The sequence below is a fragment of the Nicrophorus vespilloides genome, unplaced genomic scaffold (genome assembly GCF_001412225.1).
Source record: "Nicrophorus vespilloides isolate i.1.1-1 unplaced genomic scaffold, Nicve_v1.0, whole genome shotgun sequence".
NCBI classification, from domain to species: Eukaryota; Metazoa; Arthropoda; class Insecta; order Coleoptera; family Silphidae; genus Nicrophorus; species Nicrophorus vespilloides.
Window position 1 is genome coordinate 115,820 of NW_017100099.1, and position 27,940 is coordinate 143,759.

The following is a 27,940-nucleotide window of genomic DNA, read 5'->3' on the forward strand; positions in this document are numbered from 1 at the left end:
ATAGACGCAAATGCTTCTCGATTCAATGAAAAGTCATCGCCAATATAAGACGGCTAACAGTGAACAACCGTTCGTCATCAATGTTAATGACGCGACTTGTCTAATCCAGGTAACCAACGGTGACTATGAATGAATTAATATAATTTTAATTCAAGAAAGCTTCGACAAGATTCAGTTTTTTTTTTTCCATAATAAATTATTTATAGATATCTTACAATAATAAGTAAATATTATGGCTGTAAATAAAATTATCAACATTCTCAGTAATATTTTTATTTCTACAAACATACTTTATTGTTCGAAAACTGAAACCATTTTTATCCTACAATAATTAATGAAAAATATATTTTTTTAAATCATTCTAACAGTAAGGACTTTTAAACTCTATATAAATAAACTACACAATTGAGATTTTACTGTGTACTTGTGTGTGTTTTGAATTTTTCAAACCGGACTATAGTGAATCGAAGTCGCATTATGCTATGTATTATTATAAATTGATAAAATATAGATGAAAATTTAAGTCAATTTTGTTGATTTAAAAACCGAAATTATATTCGAAAACCGAAGTGTCTTCCATGTTGCAATTTGTTCGCTAACCGAATCGTTCTTGTACCGAAACGTCTACAATTCTACTATTTAAAATGTCAATGAATCAACAGTTTAAAAAATGTATTGACAGATCAAGTATTTAAAACGTCAATAAATTGTCAGTCCTGTTACTCTAAATGTCATTCAATTCATCAAATTTTAATTATCCAATTAACTCTAATCCTATCCGCCAAATATGCAAAAAAAATAAATAGATGCATAAATCTTATGATCTCATGCCGGCGCCGCATTGATTCAGAATTAATGAGCAACGCCATACACATATTCCTTCCTTTCCTGCATTTCAGTTTGTTTATGGCGTCAATTAAAAAAAAACACCGAAGGCAAACAAAAAAATATCGAGGTATTGCTCAAGATTAACATTTCATATGTATGCAAATCAGGATTCAACGTAATACATAACAAACATGACCCAGTAACTCGCATGACTTCATACACTTCTAGAAACCGGTTGAAGAAATGCAAAAAAAAAGATAATAATTTCTGTACTGAAAATATTTGCTCGCGAATCTTAACTTGATTACGCGACGCAACGTCCGAAAATATACATGACCAAAAAAATATGTTTCCAAGACCGATTGATGAGTGTGTCACTTGTTTTGTATGTAGCCGTGTGCAGTTGTTAATGAATAACCATCACTTTCATTCTCTGAAGGCAAATTCGTTTATGCAATACACTTTCTTATGAAATAATTTATTCATCATGTTCAAATCATTTCTTACAATTAATTGCGGAAATCCTGTCTAGAAAAACTGTCTAGATGTGTTTAAAAATTAATATAATTTGTAATATACGTCATTTTTACAATTATAAATAGTATTGAAGAGTGATAGAATGGAACCTCGTAAATTAAGATTTTATTATTCAGTGGAACCTCACCTAACGAGCATAATCCGTTCCAAAATTGCCGGATTTTTACTCGTATAGTGAAACAATTTTCCCCATATAAAGTAATGTAATGTGTTCCATATTGCGAGTCATTTTTCTTACAATTTATTTTGCTCGATAAGCTAGGTTCCACATTAAATATTTAACAACGCATTTCAATAATCCCAATAGGTAGTAGTAATCAGTACAGTAAAACCTTGTGCTATTTTTTGTAGCTACTATTTATTGCACATAAATCAATTGTAATTATTGTATTACTCACTACATTTCACATTAAAATTTTACTTACTGACATTTCATTGAGTAGCTTAAATGATGTTTTGTATGAGTAAACATAAATAATATCCAAATGAAACAAAATAACCTTCAATCAAAATAATAAAAGCATACAATTATTTGTTAATGATAAAGAAAGAGAAACTTCAATTGTGATAGAAAAGGTAACGATGAGAAGCGTAGATAATAAAATTTGAGCAAACTAAAAAACGTGCAACATTTTAATGGAGTTATGATTATATGAACAATGGGTGAAAGTAGAGCGCCGAAGTTCACATACACTACAAATTGAATTAAACACAATGACCCTGCAAAAAAAAAAGCAGAAAGTTGAAAATTAGGATGTAGTAAGTATTAGTTTGTATAAAATATCCATATACAGTGGAACCTCGCTTAACGAGCTTAATCCGTTCCAAAATTTCCGGATTTTTACTCATATAGTGCGTATAAACATATTCAAAAATACACATAATATGTGTACTCAAGTTTTAAAAAGACGCGCAATCCGGGATCTTCTCATCTTCACTCATTATGCGAAACTTCACTCGTTAAGAGTTACAATTCGTTTTGCTCGTTAAGCGAAATGCTCGTTATGCGAGGTAAGATTATTGGCTCGAAGAACGAAATGGTAACATTATAAAATAGGTATAAACATTTACAAAATTAAATAAATTCTTGAATACTCAAAAAATGAATAAAACCACTGTTTACTTATTAATTTCTTAACAGAAGCATAAAATACACTCTGTTTTACTGATTTTTTGAAGAATAGAGGATTTATTTAAATTAAAAATTCAGAATCTGTTTAGTTTAAAATGTCCTTTTTCTTTCATATTTTTACCAAATTTATGTAGTTTTGTATAAGTTGCTAATGTAAAAAATATAAATAAAACCGTCGTAAAACAGAATCTAATTGTATTTATGATGTCTATAGCAAATGTATTTATTGATATTGTTAGTGCAAATTGTGGGAATCCCACAAAGGAAATGAAATATTTATCACCGTGTTAATTTTAAAGTATAAACAGGTAAATATATCGCTGCAAGATCTGTCGGTATTCAATGCAATTTATAAACATTTAACGAAAGCCAAAGGATAATAATTACGAAACTATTATATAACCGCACATTAAAACACTTTTCGTAAATACTTAATGATTCAATTTTAGCGACTGGATGTTTATTACACATTGTATTTGTGTTTCTATTTCAACATAAAAAAAATGATGATCTCATCTACACAAAACGATATTCAGGTGAAAATCCAATAGATTTTTCTATTAAATCTCATAAAATAAACATTATTTGCAATTACTGTAATTACTATATGATCAGTAAATACTACAAACAACTTCAATTATTATTATTTAAAAAAAAAATGATTGCATTTCAAAAATTAAAAAAAACTACTATTGAGGCAATAATTACATATTTGTTGTTATGAAGTTTGGAAACATTTATATTTTAAAAATCCATAAATTTTAGATGAGTCTGAAAAATTCGGTTTATTTTAGATGAATTAACAATTAAATTGTGCACATTTAAAATTTAAAAACTATTTGGTGTTAAGCTTATTGATGAAAAAAATACATTTAGATGACTACTAGATGATCTTACCTTTTTCTTATCCGCCATGTTGAAGGATTTTGCATTAATTTAGGTACATCCAAGCACACTAAACACAAAACTTGCACTCACTAGAGTCTTCGATATCCAATGCCAAACTAAATGTCAATATTTGTTTAGAACAATTCCAGCTCGAATGACATAGCCGATGGTTCTTTTTTTAGCGAATGACCATGATAGGTGGATTTACACCGCTTATAAACATAAGAGACAACACTGCCCGATGATCTAATACAGAATCCAGCATTCCAATAAAAGATTTGAGGTCATTACAATCGTTTTAATGTTCGCTGGCGCTCCGACGAGCATACACTTCTCCAACAGTTCGTTATTTACTAAAAACGCACCTACGAAAGTCAAGGTACAGAGTCATAAATCACAACCATATGAATGGGACTTCGTCATAATGCAAGTGCCGTCGCACATGACTATCCAAGTGAATCAAAATACACTTGACTCAGCCGCACTTAAAATAATGGTAATTGGAGACCTTGCAGAATCAAAATTATAAGTAATATGCTTTTATTCGAGGTTTTGTTATGTTTGTAACTATTTCAATTTATTTATAAAGGATAAGCCCAAGTGCGTTCCCTTGAGACACATTATATTTGTTTAAATAAATATCAGGAAAATGTTCATCCACTAGATTAAAGCTATTTCACTGTAAGTAATAGCTTCAATCAAGTGGATGATTGAAGCTCGATTAACGAATAGGATACACTTCAAGAAATTCGTTAAGTGAAACTTGGATTTCAGAGGTAAAAGTACTATGGCCAGAATAAAAAAAATGTTTTTTTTCGAACAACGTAAGTTTCTAGTACAACTTTTGGTCATATTAAGTCGGGCGTTTGCCTTAAGTCGCAATACAGTGGAACCTCGCTTAACGAGCACCTCGCATAATTAGCATTTCGCTTAAGGAGCAAAATAAATTCTAAGAAAAATGACTCCAAAATGGAACGCATTATCGTATTATATGGGTATTAGTTTATATGGGGAAAATTGTTTCACTATACGAATTATAATCGTTAAGCGAGGTTCTACTGTATTTGTAAGCCCAATGAAATTGCGGGCAATGGTAAACCGAGGTATATCTATAATGGTAAATTTTGGTACCAATTCATGTTTATTAAAAATGCACTTTTTAAAGGATATAAAGGATAGGTCAAAGAGGAACACCCTATAATATTCAAGTGAAATAAATACAAGTAAAATATTAATAAAATTTAGTTTATTAAATAACAATGATAGTTATTAAATAATACAAAGCAAAAAATAAATGAAATAAATTTAAAATACTATTAAATAAATGACTCACGTCCATCCGCTTATAAACCTGGCGATTGTTTACAAACGGATGTAACATTGCACTCACAGAAAAAAAAAAATAATCAACATACATCGTGTTACACTCCTAACGATGACATTTTTTTTTTCGAAACAAAAAAAAACAAAATTTGATAATTCTCGTGAGGTCGCAGCCTCGAAAAATAAAATGTATATATAATTTAATATCATATAATAAAGGGTTATTATGAATACAAAAAAGGGTAATTATAGAAAGTAGTGTATTAGTTGTAATCGTAAAGACATAAATAAAGAAAATGGTCCCCCTTAAAGCCAATTCGAACGAAACGAAGAGAAAAAAAAATAAACAACAGTTGTAAATAATTATAGAATACGAAATATTTATAAGAAAAAAATAATTAAAAAATTTACATTTACAAGACAAGCGCGCTTTTCAGTATCCATATAATTTTTGTTTTGTTTACAGACACACGAAATATAAACAACGAACAAAATCGAAATATTTCAATTCTTCAATAAAATAAAAATCACATTGTTTAGCATTCATTAGATATTCCAATTTAAATAAAAAAAACGGTTGTTTTTATATATATATTATATTCCTAACTATATACTTTTTTTTTCTTGGTAATATCAATAGGAATTGCCCATCAATATTAACGCGAGAAATAATAATTTAAACGAAAATTAAATATAGAATTCGATTTTGCTATTTTATGGCAACTATGTAACAAACTTCCTCCATTTCATTTCTTTCCTTTTTTACTTACACAAATCAATTTACAAAAAATAATAATATAAAATAAAACATATGTATATATTATATTAAATTAAATTTACATCCTGTTTCGATTTTAAATGAATATACGTAAAGAAAATAATGGTGCATTGATTCTTTTTCATTTTAAATTAATCGGTTAATTCATTATATATATTTTTTTTTGAGAGGATTCGTCGCTTTGTCCGTGGATCGTTACGCAACTGGCGATTTGCGCTCCGATCCTTACGGGTTGGCGACGAGCTGTTTAGCATCTCTTAAAGCCGGAAAGGCTCTTTGCTCGTTGACTTCCTCATGCTTTCGTACCGCGCTGCTGCTGTTTGCGCACCGGCAGGAACGGGGGTGTTTGATCCAGATGGTGTACGGGTTCTAAAAAGCACACATCAATTCGTATGTTAACAAACACAGGTAATGGTTATTTCACATAAAGTTGGAAATCACAAGGATGAAAATCACTGTCAGGTGTATTTTTGAGGACAATTTAACAGCAGTTAAACGCGAAGTTCTGAATTTCGATTGGTTATATTGTAACTGAAAGTAAAGCCTTATTTAACCTCCTTTGGCTTTAATATAAAAAATAGACAACATTTTTTTTTGTTCATACTTGAAACTATGTAAAGATAAAAATTAATTTAAAATTTGTTATTTAATTAAATTTTAAAGAAAATTCTGATTTATTCAAGTAATTTATGTAATATCTAAATACTTTTTCTTAATGTAATTGTTTTCGTACTGACTGTAGTCTTTTCAAACTTTCATTTGATAAAGTCTGTCTTTAGATCAGAAGTTGATTAATTAATAATAGCTGTAAGAAATGGTTGTAATTTTAGTAGTTTGTAGTGTTTAAATTACCTAGATGCAGTTCTCAAAATCGGAGCATTAGAAGTAGTCACGGTTCTGGTTTTGGTAGTAGTAGTAGTGAGCCTAGTTAAAATCAAGCACATGCCAGTTAGTCATTACTATAATTAATCAATTATCGATAAAAAAAACAACAACATTAACAACGTCAATCAAAACAGGAAACACAAACTTAAAAAAAAAAACAAAAATTCAAGTATCATCAAACATGCAAACTCGGAGTCAATTTTCCAACTAACATTGGACACATGTTCAAAACTTATTTCAATTGATCTAAACTACACACTAAATGTAATGATAAAGAATAAGATAAATGCTTTTCCTTTGATCTGCATTTAGAATAAATCATTTAAAGTTCAAGGATTCAAATACATTCCTGTGGTTGTTTACATTGTTAATGAGTCAATTGTTAAGAAATTTATTATAGAAAATAGTATTTACAATCTCCTATAGACTATAAATGTACAGATCGAAGGAAAGTCATTAAAAATATAGAATTTTGAAAGATTATAAATTAATTTATGAGTAGTACATGATTAAAACATAACTGAATCTACATGATAAACAGCTAATCATGCTACTCTTTACCTATGCGAAATAGGTATTCTGGATTTGCTCGCCGAAGACTTCGAGCTGGATTAGTAAGGAAAGAGAAATGTATTAGTTAAGATTCGAACTAATAAAAGTATAAATAAAATAAAACAAAAAATGCACACAAACAAGTACACAAAAAGTAAAATCAAAGAATTCAAATTGATGAAAAGAAAAACGGAATTCATAAGGAAAACAACAAAAAATATGTAAACGAAAAAAAGAAACATCACAACGAATTCCATGCAAAACAATTTGGTTAATTTACCCAGAAGATAAAGAGACTGAGCAAGAGCTAGACGTAGATGGCGACTCTAACTCGAAATCGCCAGAGTTGCCCTTATAAACCGGTATTCGTGACCTGACAAAATCAATTATATATTTTTTTTTGTAGAAAACAGAAATCAAGACAAAAACATCAAAAGAATTATAAAGTGTATTGAGAAACATTGAAAAACGGTGATCAAGTATGTGATGTTGTTGGACAGAACAAAGAACAAAGTTGTGCGCCAAAATTTCTATTCATAGTATTGGTACTTCGTTAAAAGATTGGTATTAATGTAATCGTTCTAACTACTAATTATCGTCGTTAATCGAATATTAATCATTTCCGTTAATTTAAATTTCGTATAATCAAATGGACAAACCTTAAATGTAATTAAAGTTAAACTATAATTTAAAAATCGTCTTTCTCGTGCAAACGCCACGGTTCTCTTTTCCTGAAAAGAATAATTTAGAGAGAAAATTTAGATACGCGTAAATCGTCCAATTTTTTAGCTCAGTTATGTACCAATACGCCAAAAATCTACAACCAATCAAATATTTACAGTGTCCCGCTAATTAGTGTATGCCAATTAAAAAATACTTTCGAATACGAATAAAATTACATTGATATTAAACAGTTCTTCACATCTATATTAATAATTAGTATTAATATCGAGGAACAAAAAGTTTAACCCAGCGATTCCCAAATTTTTCGGTCTACGACGCGCTCAGTTTGGAAACCCCTGATTTAACAATTGAATCAAATTAAATTCGTATTTGTTTTTAGACCAATGTTGGTGCTCTTAATTTTGTTGTCAAATTTAGTTACCTTGGCGTCGCAATTGATGTTAATGTCGGTATACTTGATGCTCTCTGAATGCCGGTTGATCTAGTAATGTTATAATGTGTTTAGATTAGTTTAAATTTATTGGATTAATCGTCTGGATTCAATCATATTATTTACCATTAACTAGTATTATAAATTAATATTATTAATATTATGAATGCAATTGACACACAAAATTTGTCTTCAATAACAAAGATTGTGTTTTTTAAAATTAAATTTATTAACTAATTTTTAAATTTTAAGCATGTTTAAAAAATAAGAACAACAAATATATCGAAGCTTGGATTAATCAAGTTATCCGAAATATAATCAAATCTCTCTTAATCTTATATTGAAGTAGTATCTTGATTATATCACGATGACTGGTGATAGATAAGAGAATAATATAATTGTTGTTGTTACTGTGAAATTTATTACATCGGTTTAAATAATGTAATTGTTGTTCTTTTTTTAGAACTTACCTTCCGGCTGGACTAGCAGGCGAGATAAGACCAGTGGGGGTTCGTGGTCTTGAAAGGGATGTGCCGTTCAATTTGCGAGCAGCTGGGGTAGTACTAGTGCGTCCGGACATGGGGGTTCTTCTTGGAATACGAGACGGGGTGTCGTCGGCTGAAAGAAAATGTATGATGATATCTTCATGTTAAAACAATGTTAATATAGTTACCTGTACTATCCAAAGATAGGTTGGATCCATGTCTGGATGGTGGTTTGCTGCCGGGTCTGCTACCAGCTCTTGAAGCTGGCCTGGAATTGGATCTGGATCCGCCCGGCGTTAATCCAGTTCTGTATGAAGACTTCCTAGGAGTACGGTAGGATGGACCTTCGGTGTCGGACAAAGAGTCGGGCGTGCCGACGGACAACGAAGACTTCGAAGTCCTTGGAACGCTACCCGACATCGGCACAGATCTTACTGAACGCTCCCTTACCTAAATCGTAGAAGAATCGCGTATAAAGATTCGCCCAAATTGTAATTGCGTTCGAAAAGCTTTGTAGAAATTACTAAATACGACCACAAGACGAAACAATCTCGAAGAAAGAGATGAGAAAACAAAAATAAAAACCAGGTACTTACTGGAACTTACCAAGCCGATGCGAATCCATGGGAAAATTAAGTCTTACTGAAGAAGATCTCTCATTTGTTTAAAAAAAATTAAATTTACAACAAAATGAGAAACCTTCTTTTGATTGAATGTTTTGTGTTATGCAAGTATAAGATGAAAATTAATTTGGAAGAAACGACGAAAAGAGTAAATGAGATAAAATAATTAAAAGAAATTAGAGAAAGTCGTTCTTATTTTTTTTTTCCTGGTATCTTACCTATTTGTAATTTCTATGTTCTACTGTAATACATACCAAAGGGACTTGAGAGAGATACAATAACTTGTGATGATCTTTTTCTGGGCCATACATCTCAACTGCACAATCAATCAATTCAGAATAACACACCCAAGAATAAAAAAAAACCGATCGTGTAAAATCAATTAATCAATTTTCGGAGAAAATATTTTTATGCCAAATAATTCAAAATTTTGCTTCGTTTACCAAACAAACAAAAAACCGACGTATGTACAAGGTGCTTTCATTTCGGCGAGTAATGATGCATATCTAAATGGATATTCAGTACAGTGAACTAATTTTGCGGCTTTTCTTGCGGTGTCGTTTACAAATTGAAAATAAAAATTTGAAAAAAAAAATAAGGTGCGTATACACAACATACATGCAGAAACACTCAAATCACACACAAAAGTTCAACGGTTGCGGGAGCAAATTCTTCCAGAGATCTAGAGAAGTCCGAGAAGAATTTGCTTTGCAGTTTCGTTGCGAATGTACAACCCAAAACCAACACGTATATTAAATAAATATATATAAATAAAGACAGAACAAACTAATATTTAGTTAGTTTTGTTTAGTGTATATTACCCAGTGACAAGAATAAGGATTGGTGTGAGCCATGTGCACGGTGGGGCTTGTGGTAGAACCCACGTGCATGGGATACGCATTACCCACTTCTCCACGGGCCCTCAGTTGCTCGAAAATGGGCATCAACTCCGCCAAATGTTCCTCCGCTGCATACATATATCCCCAATTGTTATCAAGTGTTAAATATTACATGTTTAACTACGTCTCCATCCAACGTATACGTGAACATACACATCGAACAAATTCAGACATCAGACATATTAACAACTGGACTGGAATTTACAAACTTTCCTTTCCATTCTTCTTCTTTTTGTTAATTCTTTACACATAAACGTGTTGCATTCTCGATTGTTAAGTATAGGTACATATAGTTTAAATTGAAAGTGACCGTGTAACATTTAACTTTGATAAATAGTATAGAAAAAGTTACAATAAGAGTAGATTTGAGAATTTTGAAAAAGCGTAAATTTTGTGCCTCGATGAAACATGCAAAATTGCTGTTAAGTATATATAAAAATTCTAATAAATTTTGTACAAAGTAGTGCGTATGATGATGGTAGGTAACGAATTTTGTAATAAAATATGTCATATATATTTGTTTCTTTTTTGTCGATCGTGGGAATGTGAAAAGGATGATTTCAGTGTTTCGAAGGATTCATTGAGGGGTTCTTGATTTGTTTCATTTTCACTGTCAGTGAATCTCCTGAGGCGTAAACATCTCCTTCTTCAAATCGCATTTAGAGACAAACAGATAACACAAAATAGTAGTAGCTTACCGCATATGTTTGGTTTCTTTTTTTTTTCAAAAAACCTGTTTGGGGCCCAACCTTAGTAATACAGAAAGATCGAAGCAGGGTGGAAAAAGACTAAGTAAAGCATGCAATAGAATAACAGATCGAAAGAGAAATTACTCTTCTTTTTTTACTTACTACATTCCAATTTACGTGTGCAAATCAACTCAAGCAACATTTCCAAGATACGCCAAGTGCCAAGACTACTAAATCATCATACTATATACTATAACTAGTTTCGTGGGTGCTTTTACCAATAGCTTTAATCCGCCTCCAAGTTCCAAAAAAACAGAAACTGAACTACCGATCAGCGAATTCATCGATGGTTCATTCGAATTATGGAAGCGGTGTAAAGTGAATTGAAAGAGAGAAAAACAGGGTGCATGTTAGGAAATACCTTCGTGATGGGTCCAGTAGTCGGTGTGCGCAAAGAGCTGGCCGAAGAGCCGGATGTTGACGTCTTTGGCTTGAACGCGGTCATGGATTGAGACACACCGTCAGCCAGGATGAATTGTTCACGGAGCTCAATGTTGGTGCGGCCCTTAGCTATATATGTGTGCGATAGGGATGCATTCAGATGGGGGTATTTTTAAAGAAAACAAGGACCACGGATGGTGATTAGTTCAGAAATCATAAGAAATTAATAAAAAATAGTGGATCGGTTCGAAGAGATAACAGCCCAAAAGAAAAGAAAAATTAGTAGAAAAGAAGAAGTGAGCGACGTTTGTCGTTTGTATTAGTATAGTTTCGTATGGATCGAAATTGAATGTTTGGATGTTTTAAGGAGGAAAAGAGAGTAAAAAAAAACGAGAACAAAAAACAATAAGCATAAAAACGTCAATAAACTGTTTGTATATGACACAAGTATTGTAAAAAAGAATACAATTTTCTATTGAAATAATATCTAACATAAATTAATCTTCGATTATTATTATTACAGATTTGATAATAAAAATTGTCCTTAGTACATTATTAACATTAATAAGTACCATAAACATACTATTTTTTGTTGAACAGTATAAATATCGTTTACTTTAGAATTCAATAAGTTTAGGCTATAATGGAAACTCATTGAGAAATATTGTTGTTATATTTTGATATATGATAATTTCATAATTTTCTAATTTCTAATCTATGATAGATTTATATTTCAATTGAAATTTGTAAGGCACTTGACAACACCAACTAATCTAAATACTTGTGCAAAAAATAATGAAACAATATGTATATACAGGCAAAGACTAAATATATATAAATAGTACATTTTTGTATAAACACAGTTTCATCAAAAAATGATTTCTGTTTCGTAAATTTAAAAAAAAACACTTTGAAATTGAATTAAAAATGAATCAAAGGCCAATATTAATTATACTAGTGATGCCTTCAGTTAACATTCATTTCAAACTACCAATGAATGATATATCTGATATGAAAGACTAAATAAAGACACGAAAAAAATAAAATAGATAATAAGAAGCATTCAGAAACATATTCATCTAAAAAGACTTACATAATAGATATGTCGAATAGTGTGTAACAATAGGTAATAAATATGTAAGTGTTAAAACATAAACCATAAAAAAGTAATCAAAACAATCCATGCACCAAGAAACAAGAACAAAAACCAATAATAAATAAAAGGTATTAAAAGCACTAGAAAACCATTCCCATTGGACGTATATAATACAAATATCACATATTAAACACCCATGCAGGCTTACCAAGTGGGCACCAAGGCTCGTGCTGTTCAGGTTTTTCGGGGTCAGGTAAAGGTAATACCAATGTAACTTATATTATAAAATGTTAAATGATAACGTAAGAAGGTGAAGAACAAAAAAAAATGGAAAACAAAAAAAAAACAACGATGAACCGTGTAAAATAAATGCAAAAAAAATAATGAGAAAAGGATTAATTAGTGAATGAGGGCGAATTAAATATATAAAAAAAGAGAGAGAAAACAAATTAAATAGATTAGTACAGACGCAGCTACATCGCATCGAGGAAGTTACGTTGTCAAAAGCGTGTATGTTCATCTCACAGCCGAGACAAATAGATACAACAGTTTAATAATGTTTCGATTTTGGTACGAGTTAATAACAAAACGTAAATCAAACTATAATGGGGATGAGAAATAAACATGATGCGTTTCGATGTGATGAATTAATTCGTTTTCAATGCGATGATTGGAGTGAACCAGCCGAAATACATACAGAAGCGATTATATTACGATGATGATATGTGTGGCTTTTCCTCAGGAGAGAGACAGTTAATTGTTTTTATTTTGTAATTTATACTTATTTTTTTTAAGTTTTATTATTTGTTTTAATTGGCGGTAAAATTTTGGAGATTTATATAAGGTAGGTCATTTGGGATTAATCGTTTTATATATTATTATAATTCATATTTTAGTTCGTTTAGTGTTATGTATATATAATCCATAAATATAAAATTATTTTCCCCTTAAATATTTGTTTAAATTAATAAACTTTTTATGTATGTTGTAAAATGTAGTTTTTTTTTGTATAAGAATATGTTCTTCAATTGTATTTAATTCATTTTTTTTTAGAAACAATACATTAAGAGTACGACTGGAGTAGGTTACGTTTAAGCCCCATATCTTATTATATATAGAATCTAGGGAGAATTGCATCCATGCATTACGTAACATAATATGTTGGCATTTTATATAATTATTGAACAAACATTACGTTATATCTAATAAACTATTTTAAAATGTTATTATAGTGAAGAAACTGCTTTGAGAAATACTAAAAAAAAACCTTATCCTGTGAAAGAACTGGCAATCGATTTAATTCAATAACACCTTAAAAAGTGATTTATCAGATAATAGCTGCTTTATATAAAATATACCACAACCAAATTCTATTAAACAAGAATATGTACACAGTAATACTCCTATCCAATCTTAATATTAATGTAATGCTTCTATTGTGTATTCTAATAGTAATGGAAATAAACATACCTCGGCAAGGATCGTTCTTAAGCAAGAACTCGTCCAAGGCGATCCAACCACCTCCGACACGTACCATCACGGTACTGCGAAGGATACGTACAAGTCGTAACTTTTGACTATCACCGAACTGTAATAGAATACACATGATTAAAGATTCAAAGAGTATTGTATTAATTCAAAATATTTACCCTGTATTTTCCTTCGCCGACTTGGAAAACGCGGAATTTCTGTCTGCAAGTACACAGCATCACAAGCCTTTTAACTTCATCGTGTATCTTTTGAGCATCGTTATCCGGTTTCTTCTCCTCCCAATCGGGCCTGAGAGCAGCAATGAACTCCTTCCAGTCGATCAGACCGCGATTATTTCTATCGAACATATCGGATACTTCCTTCATTTCCAATCGGTTCGTATCGAATTCTGAAAAGAAGCATTTACAAATTAAATCTTTGAATAGAAAATAAAAACAAGAAAATGAAACTTACTCGTGTTTATAATGCCATCAATAAAATCTTGACGGGGAATGAGATTGTCGTTATTCTTATCCATCTTTCTGAAGAGATCCGTCAGTCTGGATTTCTTGTGGTTCATGAACTTCAAGAACTAAACAAACATGTAAGGTAAGTATCAAGAAATAGTTAATATAGTTTTATAGTGAATATACCCTCTTTCTCCAATCGTCCCAAGAGAAGTTATCAGCGCGTTCTTTCTCCTTGAGGTAGGCAAGGTGAGCGTTCAAATCCCTCTGCCTTTCCCATGAAAGCATCCAGACGTGGCGCCATTTGTCCCATAGGAACTTGACACGAGGACTCTTGAATTCGGGTTCGGCACTAAACGACACACACATAACATATTAACATCTTCTAGAAATATGCAGAATTATTATTTCTGTTCTTTAAAACTTATGACTTACGAACGTAACACGGAGCCAATTTTGCAACATACTTGCATTTGATAAATTAAATTTGTCCTTAATTTTAGTATCGAATGAATGAATATCAATTTTCTTAATGAAGCGAGATTTCATCTCGACAATTAGTTTTTCCCCAAATGTTGAGTAATGATGACTTAAGTAGTAGTGTGGAAATTGAAATCTTCAATATTTAAATTAAAAATACTTTAAAGTTATTTATACAAATCTTACATTTTTAATTTATTACAAACATATATAAGAAAGTTAAATTTTACCAAAGCAAATCTGTTTCCACAACCACACAGATGAACGTATGTACACACATTTATAATACATGGAATTTTTATGCTTCTTCATTCGTTATACCTACTATACTTTTAAAAAATCTAATTGAAAAGGACTACTTGAAGCTAATCAGTGGGTAAACCAATCAATCAATGAATGAAATTATGATTTTTTTTTTTATATATGAGTATAGTCTAACCTGCCAGATTGGAATCGTGGCCCATAGTGGGGCAATTGTGGCTCCTGACCAAGTTCCCTGCCGGGGCTGGTTCGGCTGTAGAAAATAGCAAACATGCAGCACACAAAATAATAGTAATACTAAACGTATTATAAATTCCAAATTTGCTAAAAACTCTCCAAAACTAAATTAATCACATTTTGGAAAATTTATTTACACCCTCAACATATTATTGAAGTAAATTATGTTGTTTTATTATTGCATTGTAACGAGATAATTTATATTTATACAAGCGAAAAAAAAAGACATCATTGGGAGGATTTCAACTATTTAGAAAGGTTTAACAGTGTCATTTGTTCAATCATTCCACTATTAACAAAAAGGAATTGTCTTAAGTCTACTATGGATTTGGGTTAATGAAATACGGAGACGTCGATATTGCGACTCAACAAAATTAAATCGTTACAATACTTTCAAGCTACCACCAATCCTGATATCGATGTTTAGAATTATTTCATTTTTAACCTATGCAAATATATGAATTAATAACGTTTAACCAACAAAAAAATGTGTTATGTATGGTATTAGTGTATGAAAAAGTAGAATTAAATCATTGTATTAAATGTATGGCGGATTGATGTTTTTTGTAAAGCTATGTTTAAAATAACAAGCATTTATACTAGTCTAACATGCTAACCTTCGTTGTCCTGGATGCAAATTCTGGGAGCCTTTGAAGCTGGAATTGCAAAACAAACAAAAAAAAACATAAACAAGCGAACAACAAACAAAAAGAGCAAACAATTTAATTGACAAAGTGCAAAATACGTGCAACACAAACAACAAAACGATAGAAACAGCAGAAGGGAAAAAGAGGACGTACCTTTGTTTACGACCAAGAGTGCCATAATCTGGTGAAGATTCACGAATATCGTGCTGAGATCCGCGACTAGAAATTGAGATGGCAAGCACAAAAAATAAATTAAGACATGCAGACAATGAATTTAAAGACACTAATGAAGACAAAAATATAAGTAAAACAAATGGTGTTTTGTATGCTGTGATTGGTCGAGTGTAATGAAATCATAAGAATAAATAGTGTGTGTGTGTATAGTGAATATTCATCATAAGATCAATTATACATTTATAGCTATGATGTGCCTATACTTACATTGGTGTTTTGCCCTTAACAAACTTCTTAGAGTCCTTAGTGCTCTGTGCCTGTTTAACAGTCCTCGCCTTGCAGACCCTGTTGACTTCGACGCTCCTCATATCAGTGTTCTCCATAAATTCTTTATGATCGGCAATCAAACTTTCCGTAGCTGGAATGTCCATCGGTAACTCTTCTTGTTTCAGAGCTACCAAAGTACTCTCCAATCCCAGAAGCCAACTGATCAATTCCTCCAAGCATTCATCCAGATCTTTAAGGGACTGCATGTGCGAAGATAACTTGTCGTAACGCTGTTTAGCCCATTGAGAAACTTCTTCCCAACGGGATTGGATGATTGTAATCCATTGCTTGATAACATTGACAGCGTCTGGATGAGCTCTGGTCAGAACGGAATGGGCAAGATCTATGGTGGAATCCTTTTCAACTTCCTTTTCGCGTAACTCGTGTCGGAATTTCTCCAAAATTTGGAGTTGTTCGTAAGCCGCAGCTTCGTCTTCTGGCGTGTTACCTATACAAACAATTTGTATTAAAATTATCTGTTTTCGTAAACTTGTATATTATTTATAAATAGTTCATTCCAATACAGTAACAATACGACATGCTTCAACTTTAAAACATTCCCATCATACCTTTGGGTATTATCACTATATTAAGGAAGTCATGGAAAAAAGTCATACATTTTAAATATAAATATAGAAATAACAAATGTGTAATGTTTCTCTCACCTGCAAATCTTAGCTTCATTTCGGCATTGGACAACCAATCCAGCAGCATGTGTACAGACTTGTGCAGTTTTTCAGCTTCCCTAAGAGCATCTTCTAATCTAGTTGATTTTCTGTTGGTTAGATGGGAAACGCTCTCCCACAATTCATTAAGTTCAACAAGTTGGCTCCTAATTGCTGCAGAGTCGCTGGTATTTGCTTTAATTTCTAACTCATGTCCTGTTTTCATGACGGAACTCATCTGAATATTGCGCGCCTCAAGATCTTGTTCGAAACGAGTATGTTCATCTACCAAATGCGTTACAGTGTCCAAATCTCCATGAACGGGCTTATCCTGAGATAAATCTTTTTCCACCATTTGGAGCCATTGAAGCAATGCAGCGATAGCTTCCTTGAATTGTCCAGAATAGAGTAAAGCTTCCTCGAGTTTCCTCTGGCGATCAACGCTCTTATTACAAACAGCAGTCCACTTGTTCTTCAAGTCATTTAACATCTGTTTCAAAGTTGGCTCATCATTTTTAGGAGCTTTCTCCTTTAATGTTTTACCAATCTTCATAGTATTGTCGTAGGTACTTTGTTTTGCAGATAGAGCGCGTTGGAATTCTTGATGTTTGGATAAGCGTGATTTGATAATTTCTGGGTTGTTACCAACGGAATCATCCAATTCATCCAAATTCGCTTCGGTTTCATCTAACCAGTTCATCAATCCCGACCAAGAATCGTGGAATTCTTTAGCTTCTTTGTATCCTAAATCTAATGCACGAGTGCGTTCGGCAGATTTCGAGGCCACTCTTTCCCATCTATGCTGTACACTAATTAAGAGATTCTTGATTAAGATCACATCTTGCTTTTGACTGAAGTACTTCAAATGAGTACCCTTCTTATCCAAATTAAGCATAATTTCGCGATGGGCGTTAACATCCTTTTGGAAGAGTTTATGTTCTTCGATTTGATTTTGGATTGTCTCCAATACGCGCGATACTGACTTCAGGTTGTTCAAATGTTTTTCAGCATTGGTGAGCCAATCAACAAACGCTTGCAGAGCATCATGGAATTCAGTTGCTTCCTTCAGAGCAATTTCCAGCTTGATTTTCTTGTCGTTTGCTCTAGATGTTACTGAATCCCATCGTTGCTTCAAGGTGCGTAAATTGCTTTGCAGATTAGAAGCAGTATTCGATCCGCGTTTAAGATATTCCTGACCTTGAGCTAAAACTGTCTCCACCTTTGGTCTGTTCTCTTCCAATTCATTGTAAACTTCCATGAACCTTTCCAACTGTTCAGATGCAGTCTCTGGTAATCCACCTACTGGTTTGCTGGCAGCAATTACTCCATCAACATCACCCAACCAACTGATAAGATCTTGGATTTCAGCATTGAATCTCTGCGCATCGGTTAATGCATCCTCAAGTTCCCTTTGCCTATCTGCTGCCTTTTGTATCAGAGAACGCCACTGCGTATTTAAGGTGTTTAGCTTATCTTGCGTTACGGATGCTTCATCATCTCCACTTTCTATGATTTGCCTTCCAGCATCGTTTAAGGTATCAACACTTGTTTGATGAGCTTGGATATCATTAATCAGCACTTTGAGTTTAGCCAGTTCCACTTCGAGAATTTGTGGGTCTCCAGCAACTGGTTTAAGTTCATCAAGTGTTCTGTCTGTTTTGCTGATCCATACTAGAAGTTCGTTGAGGGCGTGTTGGAATTGACCCAATCTCAATAGAGCATTTTCCAATTGCCTTTGACGTTCCACAATGCCTCGCAATAAATCGTCCCATCTTCTGTTAACAGCTAATAAAGGTTCTTTAATTGCTGCAGCTTGATCAGCAGAAGTTCTTTCAGTCAGCTCTTGGGCTTGCCTAAGGAAAATAATAATTTCAATTAGTTTTATACTAATATAAAGTTACAAATCAACAGCGATATGTATTCCAATAATAGAAAAGAAACTAAATAAAATGTAGATAATATTGATTTGTAACTTGAAATCCATTCTGTTACAGCATGAAGCAATGCCAGAAGCAAAAAAAAATAGCCTTTCTTTTCTCATTGAAGAAATAATATAATTAAATTACCCAAATAACAATAAAGGAAATTATAAATAAATATTGCTATAGGTACATGCGATACTGCAATGTTCTAGTTTGGCAGTATTCAAGAATATACTTCTTAATTTACATATAAAATAAACAATAAAAGCTAGCATACAAATACACAACAGACAAAATACAATTTCGTTCTCTCGTAAAAAACTAATGCAAAAATAAGTTTAAACAAATAGTCTGAGAGAACAAAAATTGTTTAAATAATGCATTAACACAAAAGGCTGTTGCAAATAACACTTATTGTAAGTATTCTTGCCTTATGAGACTCCTGATCCAATGGCATAGACAAAAGATAGAAAAAAACATAAGGTTAGTTAGAACAAAGATAACAAGAAACATAGGACATAGTAAAAGAGTAACGTATTAAAAAATAAAAACTGACCTGTTGAGAGCTTCAACTTTAACCATGTGTGGATCGACTTCGGATTTAAATCTCTTCAATTGCTCAATTTGCTTTTTAACTGCATCGATGTCTGTTCCCAATGGTCCCATCTTACCGAATTTATCCTCGGCCCTTTCCAAGAACTCCAAAAGATTCTGAAAATAATACAAAGCATTTACTACCGATGTATACCGATTGTTATGATTAAAAACATACGTGAAGTGTTTCATGGAATTCCATTGCTTTCTCCATTGCATCAATCAAATTTTCTTCTCGTTTGGCATACAAAGCTGTTATATTGTCCCATGCATTATCCAAATCTTCAATGTGTTTCTTGACTTCAGGTTTGTCCGGTTCTCCGCAAAGTTGCATCAATTTTTGACCAGAATTTCTAACTTGATCCACGTGCGGTTTAGTGTGATCAATTTCATGGCGAATTTCTTGTAATGCAACTTGTTGTTTTTGAATCGCTTTTGGTTCAACAGCTGGCGGTTCTTGAGATGCTAACGAATCTTCCAAATCCTTTAGTTGTTCCATAATAACATTCAACTCCTTCCAGAATTTCTCGGCTGCTGTTAAGGTATCATCCAGATTCTTTCCACGTGTGTTCGTCGCCTTTTGCACATCGTCCCACAGATTTTTAAGTTTATCCAGCTTACGTTTAATATCCTTGATGGCTGGATCTGATCTGTTTGCTGCTTTGTTAATAACATCATCGGCTGCGCGCTTAACTGCTGCGTAAGCTTCCTTGCGTTTATCCAAATCGCTTACGAGAACATCGTTATCTTCAATTTGATCGTTTATCTTAGTCGGATGCGCAGAAATTGGTTCCAAATTATTAACTTGATCAGCAGTATTTGATAGGGCTCGCAACATGCCCTCCAGTTTGTCACTGAACTGGGAACTTTCTTGCAAAGCTTCTTCTAATGCTTGCTGCCTTTCACGCAGTTCTAGTTTCAATGCTGCGTAACGGTCGTTATCGCTATCAATTAGTTCTTGCACCTTAGTTCCATCATCATCATTGCATAAGCGAATTAAAGCTTCTCCGGTTTTGTTGAGTTTGTCGACGAGTGGTTTATGCTCGTTAATTGATTGCAAGAACATTTCGTTGCGGTCCTGTTGTTGTGCAATCAAGTCTGGCCTGAGAGCAGGCATTGAAAGCATCGATACTTGTTCTTCCATATCTCCCAACCAGTTGGATAAAACTCCATGCGTATCATGGAAATGTTCTGCTAATGGGAATGCTTGTTCTAAAATACCCAATCTATCACTGCTAAGAGCGGATACGGTATCCATGGTTTCCCTAAGATCTTCCATTTTTTCTCTTATTATGCTCATATCTTCGCTTGGTGGAGATTCGCGAAGTACTTTCTTAGCAGTCGACAAAACATCCCGTACTCGTCCCTTCTGACTGGAAATATCATCATTGAGCGCTTTGTGTTCTTTAAGTTGCACTCTTATCATATCTGGATCAGCAGATGGTTTCTCAGCGTCGCGAATTTGGTTTTCTACCTCTCTGAACCATTCCAATAGCTCATCGATATCAGATGTTACTTCCAAAGCTCTTTGTTTGCCAAGATGAATTCTTTCGGCGCGACGTTGAATCTGTTCAGCGATGGCATCGAACCGTCTGTTGTCTCTTGTTACTAAACCTTCTATGGTCGCAGCACCTTCACCTGGACTAGCTTGACACAACTGTGGTCCAACCAGATTTATTGTTTCAAGGACTGGTCTTAATTCTTGCAAATCTACTTCCAGTCTTGCAATGTCTCCCTCGTGTGGATCGCCGGACTGTAGGATTGTTTCAGCACCTTGCATCCAAGTTACTAACCTGCTGTGATTATTGTGGAATTGTTCAACTAATGGTAGCATATCTTGAGCATGTTTAAGTAAATCGGCGCCACGAGATGTAAGTTCGTTGTATCTTCTCTGTAAAGAGTCCAATTTATCTTTAAGTTGGAGAGCTTCATCAGAAGAAATATGCTTCATTAGTTCAACACCTGCATCAACAGTTCCATCAACATCGCCCTGTCGGCTAGCAATATCTTCAGTGACGTTAGCTAGTTCGTCCATTTGCTCCAACAGTTTGTCGGTGTGCACGGCTAACACTTTGTACCTTCCCAATCTCGTTTCCATTGTATCCATCCACGCGACCAAATCTTGGTAAGTAATAACCAAGTGTCTCAATTCTTGGCGAGAATCGTTTAACAATCTGCCAACTTCTTCACTTGCTTCGACCAAATTACCATATCTATCAGTAACATCAGTTAGTTTATCAGCTAAAGTTGAGGCTTCATCCTCACCGACTAATGACATTAAGTTAGAAGCAACATCAGCCAACTCGTTGAAATCTGGTTTCTTGCTCAAGATATCATTATGTAGGACATCGTGTTCTTGAATTCGTTTCCGAATCTTTTCTTCGTCAGTTGGAATAAGCTCCAAATCTTTAACTTTCTTTTCGCTGCGATCTAACCATTCTTGCAGTGGAACGAGTTTATCTAAAAATTCTTTAGCTACTTTCATGGCTTGTTCCAAGTCCAAAGTGCGTTGTTGGGCACCTTCTCTCAATGCTTCAAATCTACCGATCAAATCTTTGAGTTGTTTTTCAATTGCTCTACGTTCTGATGGATCGGCTTCTTTGGCAATTTCGTTGCCCATGCTGTATAAGGATGACATGGAATTTTGTCTGTCCAGTAGCATTTTCTTTAAGAATTTTTGTTCTTGCAATTGTGCTTTTACAACCTTGTAATCAGCAGATGGTGGTTTCTGATTTTCTACCAGTTCTTCAGTGTCAGTTAACCATTTATCGAGACCATCCAAGGCTTCTTGGAATTTGCCTGACTGCAACAAAGCAACATCCAATCGACGTTCGCGATCGTTCATACGTTCCTTGAGATTGTTCCAACGATCATTCATCCTTTCCAGTTCTTTTTCGAGATTATTCGTGTTAACCTCAGGAGCCGCAGATTGGATTAAACCTTGACCAAGACGGTTGCATTCGTCTACATTTTTACCAAGCGGATCCACAGTTTTTGCGCGGAAACGTTTGATGTCTTGTTGCTGAGCACGAATAGCTTCAACATCGGTTCCAACTGGTTTCAACTTCCTCACTTCCTCTGAAGCATCTTGAATATCATCGATTACTGCTGAATGGATCATGTAGAAGTTATCCAACTTTTTCAGCATGTTATCCAACTCTAGTTCCCTACCGCGGGCACGGTCATCCAGTTTGGAAAGTTGTTTCTTAAGAGTGTCAACCTGTTGTCTTGTTTGAGCAGTATCTGGTGCAAAACCACTATCAACTAACCGCTCACCGGCAGAGATAGCGAAGTTAACATCATCAGCTGCTTTGTTTAATTTATTGACTAATTTAGATACGTCATCGATTTGATCTCGAACTGTTTTAACATCTCTTCCTGGAGGCTTCATGGAATCTAATTCTGCCTCTAATCCTGACAAATCGTGAGTTAATTCCTTGACTTGATCATTAAATTGAGTTACAGCAGTTGCAGCAGATTGTAAATCAGCACAACGATCATCTAATTTACATTGCAACTCGTTGATGCGATCGCCTACATTATCAACTTCGTCTAATAAATGGTTACCGTCAATGCCATGTTCTTGGGCTTCTTGACTTAAATCATTGGCCTGTTGTTTGCACGCTTGGAAGGGTTTGCTCAGATTTCCAACTTCATCGCGTAAAGTCTTAATTCTATCTAATAACTTAGGATCTTTAGCAGCGCCACCCAGCGAATCGTGCGATGCCAATTTGTCTTCGCATCTTTCGAGGCCGTGCTGTAAATCTCTCAAATTTTCATTGAAATCCATCAGTTTTCTTGCCTGATCTTCCAAAGATTGGGTACGATCCAATAAGTCGTTGTTCAATTTATCCCAACGTTCCTTAAGATCCACCAATTCGTTATTTACCACATCTTTGTCAATATCGCAAGCAGATATAAAGGACTCGCCCAACGACCTAGTGTTTTCATATTCCCCAGATTTCTTCCATACATCATTTCTGAAAGCTTGCAATTCTTTAAGTTGTTTTTCAATGTGTTTCCTCTTGAACGATGATGGCTTCAAACTATCCAATTTATCTTCAGCTTGACGAAGCCACGGCATAAAGATATCCAACGTTCGGTAATACTTTTTGCAGTGTTCCAAACACGTTTGTAGTCTGGTGTGCCTATCCACAGTTTCCTTGCGCAGTTTGTCCCAATTTTGTTGAATTTTATCGAGATCCCTTTGAAGATTTCTAGTATCTGATTTGTTATTACGTGCAAGCAAATCTCTGCCTTTGTTCAAGAGCATTATGACCTCATGCTCCCTCGACAATACCTCTCTGTACACGGGTTCGTGGTGTGACAATTGTTGTTCGAGAATTACACGATCGGCGGAAACGAGTAAACGTTCAGAGATTGAACCCAACTCATCCGATAACCAGCCGAGTGTTTTAGCACAAGATGCCTCAAACTGTCTTCCATCCCGTAAAGTATTTTCAATCTCTGCTTTACGATGATCCAATTTCTTTTGAAGAGCATTGTATTGCCTACCAATTGCAGCCAATTTAGCTTGGATATCTGCTCTGGATGCTGGATCGCTGAGTACATTACATAATTGAGCTCCGGCAGCTTCTAAATCAGCCAAAAGTGGTCGTTGACCCTCCAATTGCCTATCCAAATTTTCAATTTTCCTGAGTTGTTCTTCCGGATCTTTATCCATTGGAAGTTCGTCAAGGGCTTCTGAAATTCCTTGGAGAGCATCGCGAAGTCGCGTTAATTGTGCATCGAATTCGCGGCTGGTATCTGCAGCAGCTCCCAAGGAATCTGCCCGTTCGTCCAATTTGCCAAGAAGATCCGACCATCTATTCTGTATGTTATTCAACTTATCTTCGATTTTCTGTCCATCTTGCGAATTTCTATCAACGAAAGTTAATACAGAGTTGCCGACGTCTCTCAAATGGTGTAGTTGCGGTTGTTGCGTACGGAATTCTTCTCTGAGTACTTGAACTTGTTGAACTTGTGATTGAACCATGCGAGGATCACTTGAGATCGGTCCTAATACGGTGAACATTTTGTCTTTGGAATTCAACCAAGCAGCTAGTGAATCATGAGTGTCGTGGAATTCTTTCATGTTCTCCATGAATTCCATTTGGTCTTTACATACATCATTCAACCGTTTCCATCTGGAAAGGACGTCCTCCAATTCGTCGTTCAAATTATCAACACCAATTGAGCTCGGTTTTCGTCTTACGATTTCTTTCACTTGGCTACGAGTTGAATCAAGGAGAGACTGCTTCTCGTACATTTCTTCGATGACCTGTTTCAGTTGCTTATTGATCTTATCGGACTCTTCTTTTGTTGATGGAATAATGTCCTTTATTAATTGTCTTTGAATCTTGTCGAGGAAGTTGTCCAACGATTTTAGATTATCCAACTGCTTTCTAACTTCGTCTCTCGTGGAATCTATTTCATTTTGGCGATCGTTTATTTTAACTCCTAATAAGGAATAACGATTGTTGATTTCGGATAGTTGTTGCTGCACTGGAGAAAGTTCTTCCAAGTGGAATCCATCTTGACTAGACCGGCGAGATGAGAATCCGCTAGAGCCTGCAGGTGATAATGGGCTCAGACCTTTAGTTGGTGAAGGTGATCTACCATCTTGAGAAGGACGTCTCACTGATATTGGACAAATAAAACACAATATTATAATTATATGATACAAACATTTTATACTTGTACTTACATGAACTAGTTCGTTTGGTTGGACTGTAATTGCTAGCCCGTTTGCGGCTAGGTGATTCTGGGCGATCACGTAACAAACTATCGTACAAATTACCGACGTCATTGACTCTGTCAATTGTTGGTGCATAGTCCCTGTAGTCTTTAGCGATTGGCTTAAGATCATCGCTTTGCTTCTGCAATATTTGCATATCGACAGCCACGACATCCAGTCTCGAAACTTTGGTCTCCATTCGGCTCAACCACTCATTGACTTGTTCGCGGAGTGTTTCATACGCGTTGAGTTGTTCTGATCGCTGCTTGGACAACTTTTGCTTCTCATCCAATAGATTATTCAAATCCCTCCAGCGATTCTCCATAGACTTAATTGCATCTCTAACTGGAGCCGTATCAGTGACATCACGCTTATTAACCAATTCTTTGCCACCGTGTATTGCTTCTTCAAACAATGGCTGTTTGTTATCACGGTTATCTCCGATCTCCTGCATTCTACTGGCATAATCTTCAATAGACAGCTTCGAGAAATCTCTAGACTCAATAATTTCAACAATACCATTGAACCATTTATCAAATTGATCCGATTGAGAATTAAAGGTGATAAGATTTCCGTAAACTTCTTGAAGAAACTCTCCGCGTCTTTGCGTGCGATCCAACAATTTCTCAAAACGGTGTTTCACATCGTTCAATTTATCCTCAATTTTCTTAGCTACTCTGGTATTGCTAGAAGAGGAGATCAGATCACTCGCTGATAAATAAATTGAATCAATAGACGAAATGTGAGTATCGACATCGGATTGGTATACTTGATGTTCACGGATTTGTTCCTCGAGGCGTTCTTTAATCAAAGACGCGGGACGTTGAATATTCTTGAATTCTGTTTCAGCTGAAGTCAACCAAGATACGATGTTGTCTAGGGCATCCTGCACTCCTTGTGATTGGACTAGAGCAGTGTCGAGTTCTTGACAACGGTCACCAAGAGCATTCTTCAGTTGATTGTATTTTTGTTCCAATACAATAACAGGCTCTTCTATGGAAGTAATTTCCAATGGTGATATTTGTCCTTCTAAAGATCGCAGTAACGAAACGGAAGCTTGTTTCACGTTATCAATTAGACGTCCGCTGGCTACAAATTCATTATTCAAAGCCTTGGCTTTGTACAGTTGATCTTCTACCGTTCTTGGATCTCCACCAATTGGATCACTGAGGACTTTGGCGGCTCTTGGCTCAGCGTCGCGTAACCATGATCTTGCTTTATCCATTGCATCGTTGTATTCACGTTGCTTGCCTCCGACTCCCGATAAACGATCTGATAACATGTTTGCTCGGTGCAAAAGATCTCTGTATTGTTGCGTAACATAAGAAACTTCGCTACGGACAGGAGAATCTTGTGCCGAAAGTGGTTCAATGTGCGGCATGCGAGATGGTAAAGTTGTGCGGAACTCGTTGAGAACTGTCAAATAGTCTTTAGATTCGTCCACGAATTTCTGGGCAGACATGGTGATGAATCGAAGATCAGCTTGATGGGAAATTACGTCAGAGACAAACTCCCTGGTGCTATCTGCACTGGAATCCAAACGCTGCAAATCGCTCAATGCACGTTCTTTGTCTTCCAATATTCTTCTGGCTTTATCTAACCAACTCGAGAAACCAGAAAGTTCACCCTTCAGTTTGTGCAACTCATCTCTGGCAGTTAACATACGTCTTATTAATTTATCTGTACGATCGCTGGTCTTGTCGTAACGTGTCTTCAAGTTTCTTCCGTTCTTTTCCAATGTGGAGACTTCGCTCTTCGATAAAATGTCACCAGCTGTTAGAACCAATTGCCTAATTTGATCCAAGCAATGGGAAACCGGTCCGGAATGCTGATTCAGGTCTTCCTTGATCTGCTTCATCACGTTAATCTGGTTCCTAAGGTCTTCCTCGACTTCACGCAACACATCCTGGGTGGCAATCTTCTCTTCGACTTCGGAAATCCATTGAAGCAATTTTGTAAGACTCTCGTCGCACAATTTATATTTTTCTTCAACGGCTTGCTAAAATTGCATAACATAAATATTAAAATATCATGTGGACAGAACAATAAAAAAAAACTTAGATTTGCTTCATACTATTGGTCACAGCATGCATTTTACCTACACTCTGAAGCGCCTTGATGAATTTGCGTTTTATTTTACCAGCCAGTAGCACTTACCTTCCCCTTAAAACTATCTTAAAAGCTAGACTTAAACTAAACATCTAAACAATTCATTTATGCTTATCCATTCTACGGATTGCACATTACAAATTGTATCATTTATTTTTTGCATCCCTAAACCTAAACTTTCTCATGCACACAAGCACACACAAACTTTGTTTCTCATTTGTTAGTTATAAAAAAACATAATTTTTCAAAATAAAATCAAATTAAATAAAATCAAACAAAACCTGCAAACAAATGGAACAAAAAAATTAATTGTAAAAAAAAACAACAAAAAAAAACATAAAATAACAGAAATATTTAAAGCATTCTTTGCACCAAAACCTACGTCATGAAATGTAATCAATACGATATGCTGCACATTGATGACTCAAATTTTGAAATTCATAGTTGTAGTGCAGATAATTAGTGATTGTTACATACAGTTATTATTCTCATTATAATAATTAATAATAAAAAAAACACAACAATGGTAAATTCGATTTGTAATTAAAGTTGATTATCATTTAATTACTGAATTTGTTAA

At 34.4% G+C, this 27,940-nt stretch overlaps 1 protein-coding gene across 38 annotated transcripts in view; it reads right to left on the reverse strand.

Moving 5' to 3' along the window:
- Positions 1-5,584: 5,584 nt before the first annotated feature.
- Positions 5,585-27,940, reverse strand: part of LOC108567900 (dystonin) — a 115,494-nt gene continuing 93,138 nt past the window's right edge. For 10 of the 38 annotated variants that reach the window (XM_017928671.1, XM_017928667.1, XM_017928662.1 and 7 more), the window contains 22 exons: positions 25,222-27,250; positions 19,693-25,154; positions 19,477-19,631; positions 19,351-19,362; positions 16,999-18,851; positions 16,903-16,917; positions 16,274-16,781; positions 15,986-16,051; positions 15,803-15,841; positions 15,127-15,201; positions 14,394-14,559; positions 14,215-14,332; positions 13,920-14,149; positions 13,741-13,858; positions 11,155-11,303; positions 8,711-8,972; positions 8,508-8,655; positions 8,029-8,088; positions 7,204-7,296; positions 6,933-6,977; positions 6,339-6,410; positions 5,585-5,855 (listed from right to left, as the gene is read on the reverse strand). In XM_017928671.1, the coding sequence (XP_017784160.1) occupies positions 5,744-5,855; positions 6,339-6,410; positions 6,933-6,977; positions 7,204-7,296; positions 8,029-8,088; positions 8,508-8,655; positions 8,711-8,972; positions 11,155-11,303; positions 13,741-13,858; positions 13,920-14,149; positions 14,215-14,332; positions 14,394-14,559; positions 15,127-15,201; positions 15,803-15,841; positions 15,986-16,051; positions 16,274-16,781; positions 16,903-16,917; positions 16,999-18,851; positions 19,351-19,362; positions 19,477-19,631; positions 19,693-25,154; positions 25,222-27,250 (11,787 nt within the window). In that variant the 3' untranslated portion in view covers positions 5,585-5,743. Of the gene's footprint in view, positions 5,856-6,338; positions 6,411-6,932; positions 6,978-7,203; positions 7,297-8,028; positions 8,089-8,507; positions 8,656-8,710; positions 8,973-9,399; positions 9,462-9,966; positions 10,113-11,154; positions 11,304-12,361; positions 12,545-13,740; positions 13,859-13,919; positions 14,150-14,214; positions 14,333-14,393; positions 14,560-15,126; positions 15,202-15,802; positions 15,842-15,985; positions 16,052-16,273; positions 16,782-16,902; positions 16,918-16,998; positions 18,852-19,350; positions 19,363-19,476; positions 19,632-19,692; positions 25,155-25,221; positions 27,251-27,940 lie in introns of those variants that run through there. The other 28 variants (XM_017928677.1, XM_017928670.1, XM_017928668.1 and 25 more) reach the window with 25 other exon arrangements.